The sequence below is a fragment of the Pseudopipra pipra genome, chromosome 5 (genome assembly GCF_036250125.1).
Source record: "Pseudopipra pipra isolate bDixPip1 chromosome 5, bDixPip1.hap1, whole genome shotgun sequence".
Lineage (NCBI taxonomy): Eukaryota > Metazoa > Chordata > Aves > Passeriformes > Pipridae > Pseudopipra > Pseudopipra pipra.
Window position 1 is genome coordinate 55,380,157 of NC_087553.1, and position 17,404 is coordinate 55,397,560.

Sequence of the window (17,404 nt, forward strand, 5' to 3'; positions counted from 1 at the left end):
TCAGATTCCCCCATACTGGAAGAAAATTCGCCTCCTTTCTTGCTTCTTCCAGGGGAAGTCTGAAACCAGTCCTTGAAGATGACCTTAGCACTGAAAACAAGCAATTCGTTGTTGTAGCATGGAGCTGGTGACACAGAGTCTCCTTTTACTATCAGTATAAATGCATTTTTTTCCTTGTGCTGTAATACCCTTATTAGTGCAAGGAAAGCCAATGAATTAAAGCTATCCTAACTCCCTGGGTTTTTCTTCCCATGCTCCAGACTCTCATTTTCTGCAGATCTCTCAGCTAAAAGAAAATAATTTTTTTTCCTGGATTGCGGAAGGCATAAAATAACCCATGGCTTGCATGGAGCTGGTCGGTGTGCATGGGCTATCCCTGCTTTCTGCCAGGCTTCTATGGCCAGCTTGTACAGCAGTTGCTGCAGGGAGTCATCCCCCTTCAAAACTCAGACAGCTGTGGCAGGTATTTACACTTGGGACCAAATTATGTTTGGCCATTTGCAGGATCAGGTAGCATAAAAGTTTCTGTAAGTGACTTCAGGAGTGTTCAGAGTGGCCTGTGGTCCTGTCCTGACTGCAGACTGATTCAGCTGGCTGTTGGTCCATACGACATCATTGAGCTTAGTGTTCAATGAGATTGAAAATAAAATTAAAACCTAAATTTTTGTTAGTTAGGAGACCTCATGGTTTTAACAAAACCACAAAACAGGTCAAAGAGGAGATTCTGTGGGTTCAGATTCCTGACAAGTCAGCTGCTTGCTATTAAGCGCGTCACTCAGCTGCTTTTCTTGCAGATCAACTACATCTTTGTAACATTGAGAAAGCAAGTCCTCATTAAAATGAGTGCTTCATTTCTACTGAGAGAATGCAAAAAGATGGAGGAATGAATGTAGAAGCCCAAACTGAAAGGGAGATGTGGTCCAGGAAGGCATGAATGCAGGTCTGCTTCTGCAGTGTTTCTCTTCCCTGTGTGTGCATTAGTGGGACTGGGTTCCACTGCTCGCTTCCCTGCTCGCATTAGTGGGACTGGGTTGCAACCCCCTTATTTGGGATGATAATATGAACACCTGCCTTCATAATAAAAATTAGGATTCAAAGAGAAGTTTCTGGCATAAGTTACCCTTGTCTCAGGGTGGTTTGTAATCTGTAATTGTTGGTAGTGAATGCTGTCGAATGAAGTCTCTCCACAGAAGCTATCTTTATTGACGTTTTTATTTAAGCTGCTTGACACTGTGAACTCTTGAAAATATTTTCACTTTAAAGGATTTTTGTTCCAATTTCTAAGAGCAGCAAAAAAACCCTATCCTTGGACTACGGCAGAATGCATGGTGTAAAAGATTTTCAAAACCAAAATACTGCTAGGTCTAGCTGGTATAAACCAGGGAATTCACTAGAGTTCAGCTTTGTGTAGCATGTCTCTGCTTTGAAGAGTGCATATAAACCTGCAAAGTGCTACTCTTCTTTTTTTGTTTACCTGCTGATGTTGCAGAGATAGCACATTATTGAAAGTTCTGGAGTACAACTGCAAAATCTGTAAGTATGCATTTTCTGAGTCTCATTACCTGTTGTTAATGCTCTTTTGAGCGACTCCTAGCTGAAAAATTAAGACTCACGTGGCTCCATCTTATTCTAAATTTGGATCTAGATCAGAATATTAAATACTTTGGAGTTCAGGTGTGCATGGATGAAAGGTTTTTATTCAGACTACTAATAGTGCTATTAATTTAGCTTGAAGCTAATAACTTAATTATTAATATGAACTCTGGATTTGCTAGCTGTTTGCCTCTCTTAAACTTTTGACACAACCCTGCCAGTTTTGCACCAAGTTCATGAGAGTCCTTGGCATGGGCATGCTGGGATGCTGGTGGATACAGGATCTACTGTAAAAAGCAATTGTGCTCCTCAGCTTTTAATTCAATTCCAATGCCTGGAGAAACCTTTTCCGTGTTGGGACAGGAAAACATCTCTGTTTGGGTGGGTGGCCAGTTTGTATGTGGCAATACTGTTTTACTGTAATTGCCAGGGATACTAGAGGTGGATGAGATACCTTGTTTAATCTCCTCCCTAACCCTTTGAAGACCGTGAGACATGAGAAGTGTTGGTGATCTTTGGTAAATGATTGGTTGTACAGGTTGTCAAAACTCATCTTTTTTCTTTATATGAAGGGATTACTTTTAAGCAAAAGTCAAAAAAAGTCCTTAAAATTCCATTTGGCTCATGCCTTATCCTTTCAAATACATCCCTTTGCCCTTGAGCTTCCAGCTAACCTGGCTGTAGAATGCCTCCGTGTCCGATTGGGTTAATGGGCTATCTCAGTGAGTGGTTATCTGAGCTTTTTTTGCTGATGATACCTCAGAACTTATGAAAGATGAAAGTCTCCAGAGTGATAAAGACATTTTGTTGCCCATGCTTGTATCCCAAGGAAGCCATCCAGGGCACGCTCTCCTCTCCCAGACACTGCTGGCGTCTGCTGATGCTGCAGGTACAAGAGATAGGTTTATTCCTCTTAGGACCAGAGTATGGCTCTTTCTTGCTAGTTGAAACCATGGTATAGGTGTATTGGGTTTGCATAGCAAGGTGTTGGTAGTGTGGCACTACAGGGGTGGCATCTGTGAGAAGCTGCCAGATGCTTCCCCGATGTCCAACAAGGCCAATGCCAGCTGGCTCCAGGACAGACCTGTGACTGGCCAAGGCCAAGCCCACCAGCAATGATGGTAGTGCCTCTGGGATAACAGATTTAAGAAGGGGAAAAAAACCACTGTGCAACAAAAGCCAGGAGAGAGGAGTAAAAAAATATGAAGGAAACAACCCTGCAGACACCAAGGTCAGTGAAGGTGGGGGAAGAGCGGCTCGAGGCACTGGAGCAGTTCATAAAGAACTGCAGCCTGTGGGAAGGACTCACATTGGAGAAGTCCATGGAGGACAGTCTCCTGAGGGAGGGACCCCATGCTGGAGCAGGGGAAGAGTGTGATGAGGAAGGAGTGGCAGAGAAAACGTGCTGAACTGACCATGCCTCCCATTCTCCACCTCCCTGCACTGCTTGTGGAAAGAAGGTAGAGAACTCAGGATAAAGTTGAGCCCAGGAAAATGGGAGTGTGTGGGGAAAATGTTTTTTGAAGTTTGATTTTATTTCTCATTATCATACTCTGATTTTGACTGGCAATAAATTAAAATAATTTCCTCATGTTGCAGCTGTTTGGCCTGTCACAGTAATTGATGAGTAATCTCAGCCCCTGAACCTTTCATCATATTTTTCTCATCCTGTTTAGCCAAGGAGGGGAGTGACAGAATGGTTTGGTGGGCACTGTGGCTCATTCTCGCCAGATGAAACCATGGTATAGGAAACCCTGGTTTTCAGTAACCTAAATTTGTGGTTCCATATGTCTTCCATTTGTTTTTCCCAGGGATTGCAGAAAAACACTAACAGAATGCTCAGGATCTGAGGGCATAACATTCATTATTTCCTTGGCAAATCCATGATTTTCAACCAGTCCTTGTAAAAGAAGATCCATGTCAATATGACTATTACACATTTTAAAAAAAAAGAAATCTTACATTATTAAAAATTGCTCAAAAAAAAAAAAAAAAAACAATTGAGAATTTATCTTTTGAAAGCAAGCAAAACTTTTGTCTTCCATGTCAGGAAAAGAGTCAGTATTAAAAGTATTTGTCCGTTTTTTACCACTTTACCGGCAGTTTGACCAGATGGGATTGTTTGCCCTGTGCGAAGACACGCTATATATCTTAGCAAACTGTGTTTTGAGGAGAAGTGAAAGAGAAGGAAAATGACTCCTTTTGAGCAGTACAGGCTACCACAACATCTAATGAAGTAGATATTGGTTTCTCATTTCCCACAGCATGACCTCCTGCAGTTTACTGACACACAGGTCCCATTTGCTAACAGCAAAATGTCACAAATAAAGGGATGGACACCATCACAGCGATCACTATTCTCAGTGGTTCTACTAAACCAATTTTGGATGTATGGCATAGTGTATACCAAAGAAAGTTGTTCCTCTCTGTCAAAAACCTTTCTAGCATGTTGCCATGCTCTTAGAAAATGGGTTTAAATCCTGCTGAGTGTTGTTTCAGGTATTTCATTCTCTAAACCAGCGAGCTCCATTGTTCATTTGTTTTAGGAGATAGTAATAAAAGTTGGGACTGGGGAAGAGAGTGCTCACATTTACCTGCAGTTCTCACAGAAGTAGAAGCTTTGAAATCCAGGCTGAAAATCTGCTCATCCCCTTCTTCTCACATGTTCTCCAGTTTCTGTTCTGAATTCCTTTGAGCTTAAAAACAAAAGCTGAATTCTTTTCAACCTGTGGAAAACCTACTGGAAGCTAAAAAGTTACTCAAAATTAGAGGAAAGAGAAATTTAATTCATCTTTCCCCAAATATCTATGCCATTTGGGTGCATTCTTTGGATTTTACCTCTTTTGTGTTGCAATTTTTGAGTCTTTTTGCCAATTTTTTTTCCAGTTTAATTGTCTTTTGGATCTTTTGGAAGATCACTGTCTCCCTGATTAGGGGAAAGTTTCAAGGAAAACACAGTTCTTTGCATTGCTTGCTGTTAAAGCACATTGTTATCTGCCTTGTTTGGCAGAAGCACTTGTCTCTAGACCAGAATTTATGTAGTTAGTGAAGAAATACTCTGCAAAAACACCACAGAAGCTAAGCTGGTGAGATTATTCCTTCACTGAAAATTTTCTTGTCCATTGTTTTGAGGAATAACTCTTGTTTTAGTTCTCACTTATTCCAGTTTCAGGCAAAATTTGGTACTATTTAACTTCGGCTGAAACAAATATAAGAAATTAATTAACATGAAGCTAAAGATATATTGAAAGCTAAAGTGATGGGGGATGGCTGAAAATTGAAGGTTCCTGTATACAGATCCAACACATGATTGTGCAGTGAAGGAGGAAAACACCTGCCACATTCATGTCAGCACACTGCCAGGGCTAATTTTTAGGGGTGTATATAATAATGTGAAGTCATTTTGAAGCTCACTTTGTGCTTGTAGATTGTAGATGCTCCTTTTTTCTGCATATCTTTTGAGGAATTGGCTGTTACTTAAGGTTATTGGTCTTGCTTGAGTAGAAAGATATGAAGTTATGGGTACTAACATTAAAATTGATCTAGCTGTGGGGCAGAGCTCTGGTAGCTGTGTCATTCCAACACAGTGTCACTTTATGGCAGTTCCCCTGTATGAAGAGTTCTCCTGGGTGCCCTGTGTTTCCTGCACATAGCTTCTAAAATTTCATATTTCTTGTAAGCAGCAGCGTGGGGGACAAGAGACAGGATGGAGACAAGACTTTGAGAGAGAGGAAAAATTTATATGGTCAAATGCTCTGTTGGTCTTCTTTTATCCTGAGTCTGCCAAGGCTTTAAAACTAAGTGCAAATTGAGGGTGGAGAGTGTATGTCAGCTCTCAGGACCAAAAGTTAACTTTGAGTAATCCACCCAGGCTTGTGTGTAAATACAGTATGTGATTAAAGCCATTGGAAATATATTTCCTGTGCAGAACATCATGGACTCCATACTGCAGCTCACACTTCTTACTCATTTTCTGTTGAGTTTCTGTGACTTGCTCATTTAAAACAAAAGTTTTTCACAGCAGGAAACTGTTGCATGACACATCCCCATAGCACCTAATTCAGTAGGGCATCTGTGTTAATAGCAGCGCTGTCATTCCTACCACATCAGCTGGTCATAGCAGGATTCTTCCAGCGGCTCTTTCCCAGTTCAGTTAAGATGAGGTGAAAATGCGATGTAGTTGTAGTGCATCTCATTTCATTCTGTTTGCTTTTTTCTTTTCTTAAGCCTGGTATTTGAGAAGTGAATGAGAGTTTAATTCTGAATCTTTCAGAGCATATTAAATTTTTGTTTACTGTTTGCTTTGACGGGGAGGTGGAAAGTGAAACTAATAAGTATAGAGAATGAGGAACTGTTACCTTGCATAGAGATCTGAGATAACCTGATGGTTTGGCATGAGACAGGGTGGCATGGAGTAAATAACTAAAACAAACAGACAACAAAAAAGATAAGGCACAGTTAATGGAAAGTGCATGTAGTTCTGAATAATTTAAGTCCAAAATTTTAAAAGTAAACAAGACAGAAAATAGTAGGGAGGAGACATTACCCGTTTTTATGCAGAGAGATTAATTACTCTTCTAAGAGTCTAGTTTAGAGGTGTGAAACATACTTGTCCTTAAATCCTGGCTCTGGCGTGAACCAGCAAGACTCTTTGTCTTCACCTGTAGGACAAAGGTAGATGTATTGCAAGTGCAGTCTTTGTGTCCTGGGTGCCAACAATAGACAAAATGGGTTTTTTCAATCCACTGAAATAAGTTAACATGGAGGTGAACTGAATGTAGAAGTTCAGGTACAATAAATTACTTTCCATTAATTTGAGGGATATTGTGTAAGTAGAGCTATTTATGGGGGTTTTTTTGTACTGAGAGCAGAGATTAAAATAATCTAAAAATAATTACTTTGTGGGAAAAACATGAACAAATGAATCTCAATTCTTCTACGTTTGTTCCTTTGGCAATAGATAATAGAATTATAAGATTGTTATGAAACAACATTGCAGTAGTATGTCAAACTGGTTTTTTTATTTCATTGCAGATAACAGTAAGGATAATATTTGAAACTAGATTATGTGCATTATCACATATCATTTAGCCATGGAGATGTAAGCTGGGATCAAAGCTTGTTTGGAAAATTGAAGTCCTTGGGACCATTAAGAAAAGAAGAGAGGAATTCTGAAGAATTCTAGGTTCCTTAGAGCAGGTCTCCTGTTGTTGTAAAGAGATACAACACTTCATTACATTGCAAAGCATATACTGAAGTCTACATGTCTGAAGAAGGGATGATAACTCTTAGCTTTTTCTGGGTCACTCTCACAGGAGGTCAATCTATCATTAGAAAGTTAGGCTTCAGCTGTTGGGGGTGAACTGTCTTGTCTTTGGTGTTATTTTAGTTACCTACCCATTTTGTGACATGATAGGAGCTTCAGCAAAACAAGATTGAAGTTAGCCCTCTATTTAGTCTTCATTATTATCCTGAGTTACATTTAGTAGGGTTTTGGGGTTTTCAAATCACTCTGCTTTTAGGGAAGTTGTTCTCACCATTGCACAAGAATTTTCTCCATAGAGAAGAAAAGCACAGTCAATACTGGAGGTCAGGAATTGTCTTTCCACATTGCTGGCAATGCAAAGTTGGTTTGGGGAGCTGACAGATGGCTTGTGCTCAAAAGAGTCCTTCCCTCCTGTTTGAACTTTTGCATCCACGTTGTTGATGTTTAATCTTAGTTATCCAGTATAAATGATGTTTGAAGCATTGTCTTTCATATCCCACCAGAATCTATTACTCCTGCCAAAACAGAAGTAATAGCTGGCGCAGGAGCATGGTTCCTTCTTTATTAATTTTTAAAGTTTTATTTTATTTTTTCAGTTTCTTATTTTGGTATTTTATGCTCTTTTCCTACTCCTACAAGACTTTTACCTGTTAGATTGTTTTGTTAAATGTTTCTCCTGTCTTTTCTGTGTTTTTATTGTTTTCTTTCTATTCAGACTTTCAGATATTTTCAGATTTAACTTGAGATTTCATATAAATTTACAGGTTCTTCACTCATCAGATCAAGGAGTTTCATGGCTAGCTTTGAAAATGAAAGTGCAGTGGATCGTATTTATTTTTCAGTTCTTCCTCCAAATGCTATTCATCCTTTCTCCCTAACATCAGTGTGTCCAAGCATACCACTTTTCATTTTCTGCTCTCAGAGCTAAACACTTGGAGAAAATATTGACAAAATATTCTGTGCTTAGGATGCCAGCTGGGACTTGCTTCCTCATTTAAATTTTCAGATTAAAATTAGACCCCTGCTTACAAGTCTCAGAAGGTCTTTGTCTAATTCCAAACAGCCAGGTCATCTGCTTGGGAAGTAAAATAAGGAACAAAAAAAAAAAAGGTAGCAGAATCTTAATCCTAAAAAGTTCTTAAGTGATTTTCTTAAGACAGACTTGAAACTATGAAGTGGCAGTGCTCTAGTGAATGGAAGTGTTGGACTGTGGTGCATACCAGCAGTCAAAGGCAATGTTGCATGTTAAGGGCTCTACTCTCTTTCTGATCTTCATTGATGAAGATCAAAGAGCATCAGCAACCAGATCCAGATTTGCTTGTTCTCAGTGGAAGGTTTTTTTCCTTTCTGGAGAAAGTCCTGCAACACCAAATGTTTCAAACATTTTTATGTAAATCCCCCTCCCACACCTTAAGGAGGAGCTACCCGAAACACTGAGATTCTCCAGCTTATTTTTAAAATTTCAGCAGTAAATATTGGCACAGTATGATGCTATCTGGAGAAGCACTACTACGTCTTGGCTCTCTATGTTGTTTCAAATTGGCTGTTGTTCTCGTTGTGCTTTAGCATTGATTATCTAATGGGTTATATGATAACCATTTAGACATATGACCTTGTTAAATCCTTTCCCAACAGATTAAATTGTTAGGCAATTAACAGGATTTGAAGATACACCTGCACAAGGATAAGTGTATTTGTGTCTGAAGTCATGAGAGAAAAAAACTTCCACATTTCTCAATTTTGTATAAGTTGTATTTTTCAATATGTTTCATGGTATTGCTTTTTTCCCTTTTTAGGTATTACACAGAAATGGCTTTATGGATCTGGACACTGACCATTCTGAGCTGTTTTTGCGTTACCTTATCCAGAAATGAGGAACTGAAATTTTTTCAGAGTGCTACAGAGCTAAATCATCTAACAGTGGATAATGACACTGGGATAATCTATTTGGGAGTGGTAAATGCTTTGTATCAGCTTACAGAAAACCTTGAAGTAATAAGATCTGTAGAAACAGGTCCAAGAAAGGACAACAAAAAGTGCACACCTCCCATTGATGAAAATCAATGTAAAGAGGCGGTACTGACGGACAATTATAACAAATTACTGTTGCTGAACAAGGCGGATAATACAACTGTGGTATGTGGAAGCCTTTTTAAGGGAATCTGTGCCATCAGAGATCTGCAAAACATTAGCAATGAGAAGTATTACGTAGACACTAGTGGAGAAAAGTCCTTTGTAGCAAGCAACGATGAGAATGTATCAACTGTGGGACTGATCACTTCCTTGAATAACGACCAAGTGCTATTCGTTGGGAAAGGGAATGGACCTAATGATAATGGGATTATAATCAGCACTCGGCAGCTTTATGAAAGAGATGGGAAAGACATTTTTGAAATGTATACAGACTCAGCAGCTGTTAAGTCAGCTTTTCACTCATCAAGCACACAACAATTTGTGGCAGTCTTTGAGGATAAAAATTATGTTTATTTTATTTTCAATCAGAAAGAGAAACAACCTGTCAATAACCGCACACTGATTGCACGTCTGTGCAAAGATGATGCCCACTATTATTCCTACTTTGAAATGGACTTGGGTTGCAAAGATGATGATGGTGCCTATGATCACTGTCATTCTGCTTTCATCACTACCCCAGGAAAAGAGCTGGCTGAGAGCATGGCTCAACAGAGACAACCTGCAGATACTCCCTCAGATGACAAAGTTCTTCTTGCACTCTTCAGCAAAGTAAACAAAGATGACGGCTCTCTGAAGTCCGCCTTGTGTGTGTTTTCCTTGCGGCAAATCAATGAAAAGATTGAAAAAAACCGAAATGATTGCTACACTAAAAAGAATACCAGCTCATTTTACAAACTTTTTGCAGCAGAAAACCCGTGTGCATTACATGGACTGGTAATATGAGTAATATCAATATTACTTTTAGAATCTGTGTTAGAGTTACTGAAAAATATACAACTACTGTTTTGGTGTGACTGTGAGCTAAGATCAGATGACTGAAAACTCAATAGCTGGACTTACTATAGGAATGGAATGTTCTTGGGGGGCTGTGGAACAGGTCAAGCAAGAAGTGGCAATATAGTCTAAATTTTGAGTCTTTTAAAAAGGATTTGATGTTTTCTGAAAGATGAATGTGGCTTTCCTAAATGCACTTCTTTTAAAGGTTTCCTTCTGGTATGGAAGTTACTGAGTCCAGTGCAAGGATTTGTTACACCCATGGTCAGCTTCTGGATGATCACTATAGACAATTCTGGTTTCGGTTAATGTATTTATAGTACTTTTAAATGGTATTAAGAATATTTTAGATTATACTGTAATTTAATGTTGTTTTTCACTTGTATTTTTATTTTTAAATTACTGAAATACCCAGATTTCTTATATTCGGGTGGTGTTCATATTTTGCTGTGGCTCAAAATAATTCCATAGCATGATAGCCATCTTCTTTTTATGGCCTGTCATTATCTTGGCTATAAAGGTTTTGGAGGGTACTGTTACACCCCTCCAGATACTGTTCTTCAATTTATGACTGTCAGTTTTCAGCATCTCTGTTGGCTTTATGATGGTTTTGCCCACATCACTCTATTCCCAAGCCCCACTTGTGCATGCCATTCATTACTACAGCCAACCCTAAACTAGGTTGAGAAATTAAGTCATTTTAAAAATAACTCAGCAAGCTTTTAGGAGGATATCTTAATTCCCCAGCTTGACCAAGGTACACACTTTCATAAGCAGCTGTTTGAGCACAACTTGAGAAGTGATGTGCTGTAGTCCAGAGGGAGGAGCCTTTTGTTGGTATCAACCCCTAATCCTTCATCTTGTGAGACTACAGCCATCTCCCACATAATAGGTCACTACTGCTAATAGAAGCTAAAAGAACACTTTTTGCTTCAAACCACCAGTGTTGCTCTCTGCAGTACCCTGCATATGGGGTGAGCATCAAACACAGAAATCCTGAATGTGACAAGTGGAGTGGCCATGGCTTCTGACAAAAGGAGGTGTGGATTTCAGATCAGAAAGACAGTTTTGTTATCAAATATAGCAGGAAAGGCAAGGTGTGAATGAACTTCCTTCTGGTGGCACTCTCTGTAGCTCAGTATTAAAGCATAGTGAAGAGAGAATGTGTTGAAGTTCATGAGAAGGTTGCCAGGGGGTTGCTCTTCTATGGATAGCAGCAAATTAAGAAACAAAACAGCAATAAAAAAAACAATCTTTAACACAAAATTGGTTAACCTGATCTCCATGACATGTTCATTTTAAGTGAACAAACTGGTTATTTTTTAGAGTGTGCTGCTATAATGAGAAACAAAAAGTTTTCTCTCCCCGTACCTCCTGGAAAGTGAAAGCATTGAAGCAGTTTGCAATTAGCAGGCTACTCTCTGATTGCTGCCTGTTGGCTGGGGGAAAATGGCCAGATAATCCATTTCTCTCTTTGTATTCTTCAATGTCTGAAGTGTATTATACTTTCTGGTAATAGGGCTGCACTTCATTCTGAGCTAGGAATTAGTGATCTGAATGTTTAACATCGCTCTGTGTTGCTATTCTCTATTAGAATGCAAGCAAAAATTTCCCCTGTGGCTCCGAACACTTGCCATACCTCTTGGGAAGTTGGAATGGTGTTATAGAGAAGCCAGTACTACAAAAAGAAGGGATGAATCTCACGGCTGTCACTGTGGCTGTGGAGAACGGGCATACCGTGGCCTTTCTGGGAACTTCAGATGGTAAAATTCTTAAGGTAACGAACTGGACTTAAAAGACTGGAGGTATTTAAAAGGTTGTGAACTGTAGTGATAGCATATGGCTACTCTAGAAGTAAACGGGATTTATAAGATCACCTACCAAGAATAAATTCTCTTGGAGCTTGGTATTTTTAATCTCAGAGAAAAACCATATTATTGCTGATGTACCTCAGCTATCCGATACACAGACTGAATTAGCATTGCCTGAATGACACTTTTCCCGAAGGATTACATACCTACTGAGAGCTTTATACAAACAGCCTTTGGTAATCTAACAGCTGCTCTAGCCTTATCTCTATTCAAGCCCATACTAGTTTAAGAGCAACTTTTCATTTTGTCATTCTGGCCTTTCAGTGAATAGAGGTGGCAATACAATGCCCAGGCTGAAGCTCTGATAAATTCTGATTGTGTGGTGCTCAAGATTTGACATGTTTGTAGTGTTAAAATGTCAAGACTGCAACACCAAACACCTTCTTTTGCTTGAAGGAGAGTGATGGCCGTGTCCAACCAAAAACCTAGCACTGCCGAGTCCCACCAAACAATGTCAGAAGTATTCAGAAGGCATGTGGGTGTGGTGCTTAGAGACATGGTTTAGTGGTGAACATGGTGGTGCTAGGTTAGTGATTGGATTCGACAATCTTGGAGGTCTTTTCCAACCTTAGTGATTCTATGATTCTACGTCCCTAAGTGCCACATCAATAAATCTTTTAAATATCTCCTGGGATGGTGACTTAACCGGTTCCCTGGGCAACTTGTTTCAATGCTTGATAAACCTTTCTATGAAAAAATATTTCATAATATCCAATCTGAATGTCCTCTAGCATAACTCAAGGCCATTTCCTCCTTTCCTATTGCTTGCTAATTGTGAGAAGAGACCAACCCCCACCTCACTACAACCTCCTTTCAGGTAGTTGAAGAGAGCAATAAGATCTCCCCTCAGCCTGTTTTTTTCCAGACTGAAAACCTCAGCTCCCTCAGCTGCTCCTCATAAGACTTGTACTCTTTACCCTTAAGCAGCTTCCTTGCCCTTCTCTGGACAAGCTGCAGCACCTCAATGTCTATCTTGTAGCGAGGGGCCCAAAACGTGACACGGTACTCAAGGTGCAGCCTCACCAGTGCTGAGTACAGGGGTACAATCACTTCCTTAGTCCTGCTGACCACACTATTTCTGATACAAACCAGGATGCCATTGGCCTTCCTGGCCACCTGGGCACACTGCTGGTTCATGGTCAGCCATTTACCAGCACCCCCAGCTTCTTTTCTGCTAGGCAGTTTTCCAGACACTCTATTCCATGTAGCTTTCCATGGGGTTGTTGTGACCCATGTGCAGGATCCAACACTTCACCTTGTTGAATCTCCTACAACTGGCCTTGGCCCATCAATCCAGTCTGTCCAGATCCCTCTGTAGAGCCTTCCTACCCTGCTGCAGATCAACATTCCAACTCAGCTTGGTGTCACCTGCAAACTGACTGAAGGTGCACTCAATTCCCTCAGCCAGATCATTAATAAAAACATTACACAGGACTGGCCCAATACTGAGTCCTGGGGGACATCACTAGTGATCAACTGCCGACTGGATTTTACTCCATTCACCACCATCTCTGGATGACCCAGCCATCCAGACAGTTTTTTACCCAGCGAACAGTGCATCTGTACAAACCATGAGCAGCCAGTTTCTCCAGGAGAATGCTGTGGGAAACAGTGTCAAAGGCTTTAGTGAAGTGTACGTAGACAACATCCACAGCCCTGTACTCATCCACTAAGTGAGTCACAGGAGGAGATCAGGTTGGTGAAGCCAGACCTGCCTTTCATAAACTCATTATGGCTGGGCCTGATCCCCTTGTAGCCTTGCATATGCCACATGATGGCACTCAAAATGACCTGCTCTGTGACCTTCCCTGGTACCGAGATCAAGCTGACAGGCCTGTAGTTCCCTGGATCCTCTTTCTGACCCTTCTTGTGGATGGGCGTCACATTTCCCAACCTCCAGTCAAATAGGACCTCCCCAGTTAGCTGGGACTGCTGGTAAATGATGGAAAATGGCTCAGGGAGCTCTTCTGCCAGCTCCCCCAGTACACAGAGGCTTCTTGTGTGTAAAAGTGGTGCAGCAGGTCACTGATCAATTCCCCTTGAATTTTTGGTGCTTCATTCTGCTCCCCATCCTTGTCTTTCAGTTCAGGGAGTTGGATGCCCTTAGAACAACTGGTCTTAAGGACTGAGGCAAAGAAGGCATTAAGTACCTCAGCCATTTCGTCATTTTTTTTCCACTGTTGCCCCCCACAACCAACAGTGTATGGAAATTCTGCTTAGTCCTGCTTTTGTTGTTAGTGTGGTTTCAGAAACATTTTTATTTTTTTTTACAGCAGTAGCCAGATACAATAATAATATTTGGGTGAAAAGAAGCAACATTAACCACCTTTCTTTCTTCCATGAAATAGGTGTTCCTGTCATCCACTGCAACTGAGTACAGCTCTCTTGCTATTGAGCTAAATAAACCCATAAAGAAGGATCTGGTCCTTGACCAAACCCAAGAAAATCTGTACGTGATGACCACAGACAAGGTAATGTGTCCTGCTTGCATTAAGGACCAGACCTACTTTCACTTTCTCTGTAGCTTGACCTGAGATTTATACATTTCTGTGTTGTTCCTGGAAGTCACCCTATTTAGTGGGACTCCCCCTACTCTGCGTGTATAAAGACCCTTCTCAACTCTAAGCTGATGGACTTGCTTATTGTGACTTGGAGAACTGTCATATCTGTGATGCTTAGTGATTGGGAATGGGAAGTGAGTTCACCTCTGAAGCTCTCATACAAGATCTGTGAGAAGGATGAAGTGAACATGTTTGGCACCAGAAAGCTTCGGGGCCAGGCAGCCCTAGAGCTCAGTGTGGTGTGTGTGGAGCACTGGTGGATGCTCTAGCTGCCATCAGTTCTTTCAAAGAGTACTTCAGGATTCTGGTGGCGCACATACTAGCACTGACACATCTGTAAAGCCACCAGGAGTTTTGTGGGTCTTACTATCAAAAACTAAGAACCAATGGAGATAATTACATATTTGGGGAACACTTTTGTTTAAACTTCTGTTTGAGTGTAGCGGGAAAAGGCCAATTTTTTAGGAAAGGCACAGGCAATCTCTTTTAGGTTCCCCTTCTTTGTGCTGTCAGGTGAGGGCACAGTGGAGATTTGTAAAGAAAGGGAGAAAAAAAGCAAGTAGAGATGAGAAGGATGCCAGATTTTTCCTTCACCTCCAACTGTAACCCTCTTCTGACACTTTTCTTTGTGGAGGCTGGAGCTGCTGGTGTCAAACGCTTGGTTCAGCAGCTCTCTGGTACAAGGTGGGTAACAGGCTGTGACCATCTGCAGCCCTGACAGTGACATGGAATACAACATGGGAGGTGCTTTGCAGCAGTAACACACAGAGAATGGGGGAGGCAGAGGGGGGGGCTATGAAAGGAGAGTATTTGGAAAAACAATACAAGAAGAATATTTTCTGACTGTTTTATAAAAGGATTAATAAAATTCATGCTGCAAGAATGTTATAGTCTAGCTGAAGGTTTTCAGGCTAGAAACCTGGAAAAAATGCCAGATAAACAACTGATAAAGACTTAATAATATGTCAGTGTGAGACAGGTTTTCTTTTCTTTTCTTTTCCTTCCCTCTCCGACCCTCTCTTCTCCTCTCTGACCTCTCCTCTCCAACCTTCTCCTCTCTTCTCCGACCCTCTCCTCTCCGACCCTCTCCCCCTCCCTCTCCCCCTTTCTCTCCTCTCCTTTTCTCCAGTAGTCGATACTTCTCATTTGGATTCTGTTCAGATTTGGAACAGAACTCCAAACTTCAACATTGTCCACGAAACTCTGGGTGGCCTGGCATCACATATGACAAGCTGGCATGTTATGTAAAAGCCCTGAGGCCCTTATGAGGCTACAGCATGTCCTGCTGAGTAGCGTAAGGGATAACAGCAATCTTGAAGGAAAATAAGTTTTCTGGTGGCAGTCACCTTGAAATAGTAGAATTTAAAAGACCAAGACAATTTTTTTTCAGAGGAAACCTGCAAAAAAATAATTCCATCTCTACAAAACATTTAAATTTATTCCAAAGAAAGGATTTCACTTTAATCTTTTCAAGTAGCTCTCGTAGACACTGCTGTTTCTGAATAATATGAATAATAGTTTTCTTTTACAAAACCTGTTTAGCTTAAATATGAATAGCTAAAGTTGGGAGCTCTGTAATGGCATTACATTACTGTCATCTCCAGGAGTTAATTACAATGAGCAGTCCCACCCACTTTTAGAAGCAGATAGACAGGAGGAGAATAGAGGTCTTCAGAGCTGGGAGAAATGAAGCAACTAAGCAAGGGGAGAAGAATAAATGCTGAAACATGCACTTCTGGGTTAAGCATGGCTGTGAGTTCTAGGAATAGAGATATCAGAACTCCGCTTTGTGAGTTTAAATGGTTTAGAGTTATTTAAAATAAGGTAAACAATAAAGAGCAGCTAGCTGCGCTGATAGGTGTGCAGGCTGGTGAGCTACCTGGCAGATGCAGCCTGCCTCAGCATTTGGAAATTAATTGCTTGGGTTCTGTAAGCACTTGAGCAAAGTGAAAGTGGTGATGTGGCAGGCGATAAGAGAAATACAGACAAGAGAAATACAGGCAAGAATGATAGAGGTTAAGTGCCATAGTGAGAATCAAGCTCTTCCTTCCCTGTTTCACTTTTCCTCCCTCTTCTCCTAGCTTCTGCTGTGGTGTCAATAGCAGACAGGCTTGGAGGAAATGCTTTCAAAAGTTGGTCTCCTCTGCTCCCACAGCTTGGACAGAGAGCAGGAGAAACCCCTTGCAGCTTCTTGGGGGACTTGGAAAGGAGCTTAACACCCCTGCGCTGCTCATGCTGATTCATTGCAAGTGTACATCACTGGTAGGATCCCAGATTCCTTACGGCGCATACCATACTGTGAGGAAAGCAGAAGACTGTGCCAGTCACTTGCCATGATCACTAGCTTGTTCGCTTGTTTTAGTTTTTAACACTCTTTGATTTAGATTGCCAACTAGAAAATCTCTAAAATTAGTTTATTTGCATTTTGAAACTATCTGTAAACAGAGCTGCTTTTTTGGTTTGGGTTTTGGGTTTTTTTAATCATTAAGGTCACTTGCAGAGACAGCAATCTCTAGGGCTTGTTTATGCCTACCAGAATTATGAAATAAATACTTTGTCATAAAAAAAAACCCATTCACTGGATATTCAATTTCTCATGGGTACCAGTTAGTGAAACAGAGTGCCAGTAACTCAGCTCCAGTTAGCTAAAAAGAACAGATTGCTGAAAAGGTAAACACCTGTATTAATAAATGCAAGCAAACTGCACAATATTGGCATTTTCCCTCAGTGAGTCATTTTCCTTAACTCTCCAAATGTGAGGAAAAGGCCAAACTCAGGCTAGGAAAGTAGCTTTTTAATTGCCGATTGTTTTAAATGAGATTATAAGAAAGCCTACATCTCAGAGTTACTGTTGCTAGACTTTTTGCACTCTTTAGAAGTAAAACATAGCCATCAACAGGAAGATGTATGTCCCATTCTTCTCTTGCATCATTTCAGCAGCATAGCGAAAAGGAATGGTTATTTGCTGGCTCCTCTTTCTGTGACAAAGTTGTTTATTCTCAGCACCAAAGGAAATCAAAACCAGAAGCTAAATACTTACTGGGGGAATGAGACATGAGAATTGATGATATTCTTTTCCCTGCTGCTTCCTGTCATAATTATTTCCATTTTATTTTGTGAATGTATTCCATGGTGGAGGCTTATGC

The 17,404-nt window shown here is 40.6% G+C and overlaps 1 protein-coding gene across 9 annotated transcripts in view; it reads left to right on the forward strand.

Annotated features, from left to right (window-relative positions):
* PLXNB2 (plexin B2) overlaps positions 1-17,404 on the forward strand; it is a 257,577-nt gene that overhangs the window by 166,682 nt on the left and 73,491 nt on the right. For all 9 annotated transcript variants that reach the window (XM_064656177.1, XM_064656175.1, XM_064656183.1 and 6 more), the window contains 3 exons: positions 8,656-9,766; positions 11,421-11,603; positions 14,046-14,168. In XM_064656177.1, coding sequence (XP_064512247.1) covers positions 8,656-9,766; positions 11,421-11,603; positions 14,046-14,168 — 1,417 coding nt within the window. The remainder of the gene's footprint in view (positions 1-8,655; positions 9,767-11,420; positions 11,604-14,045; positions 14,169-17,404) is intronic.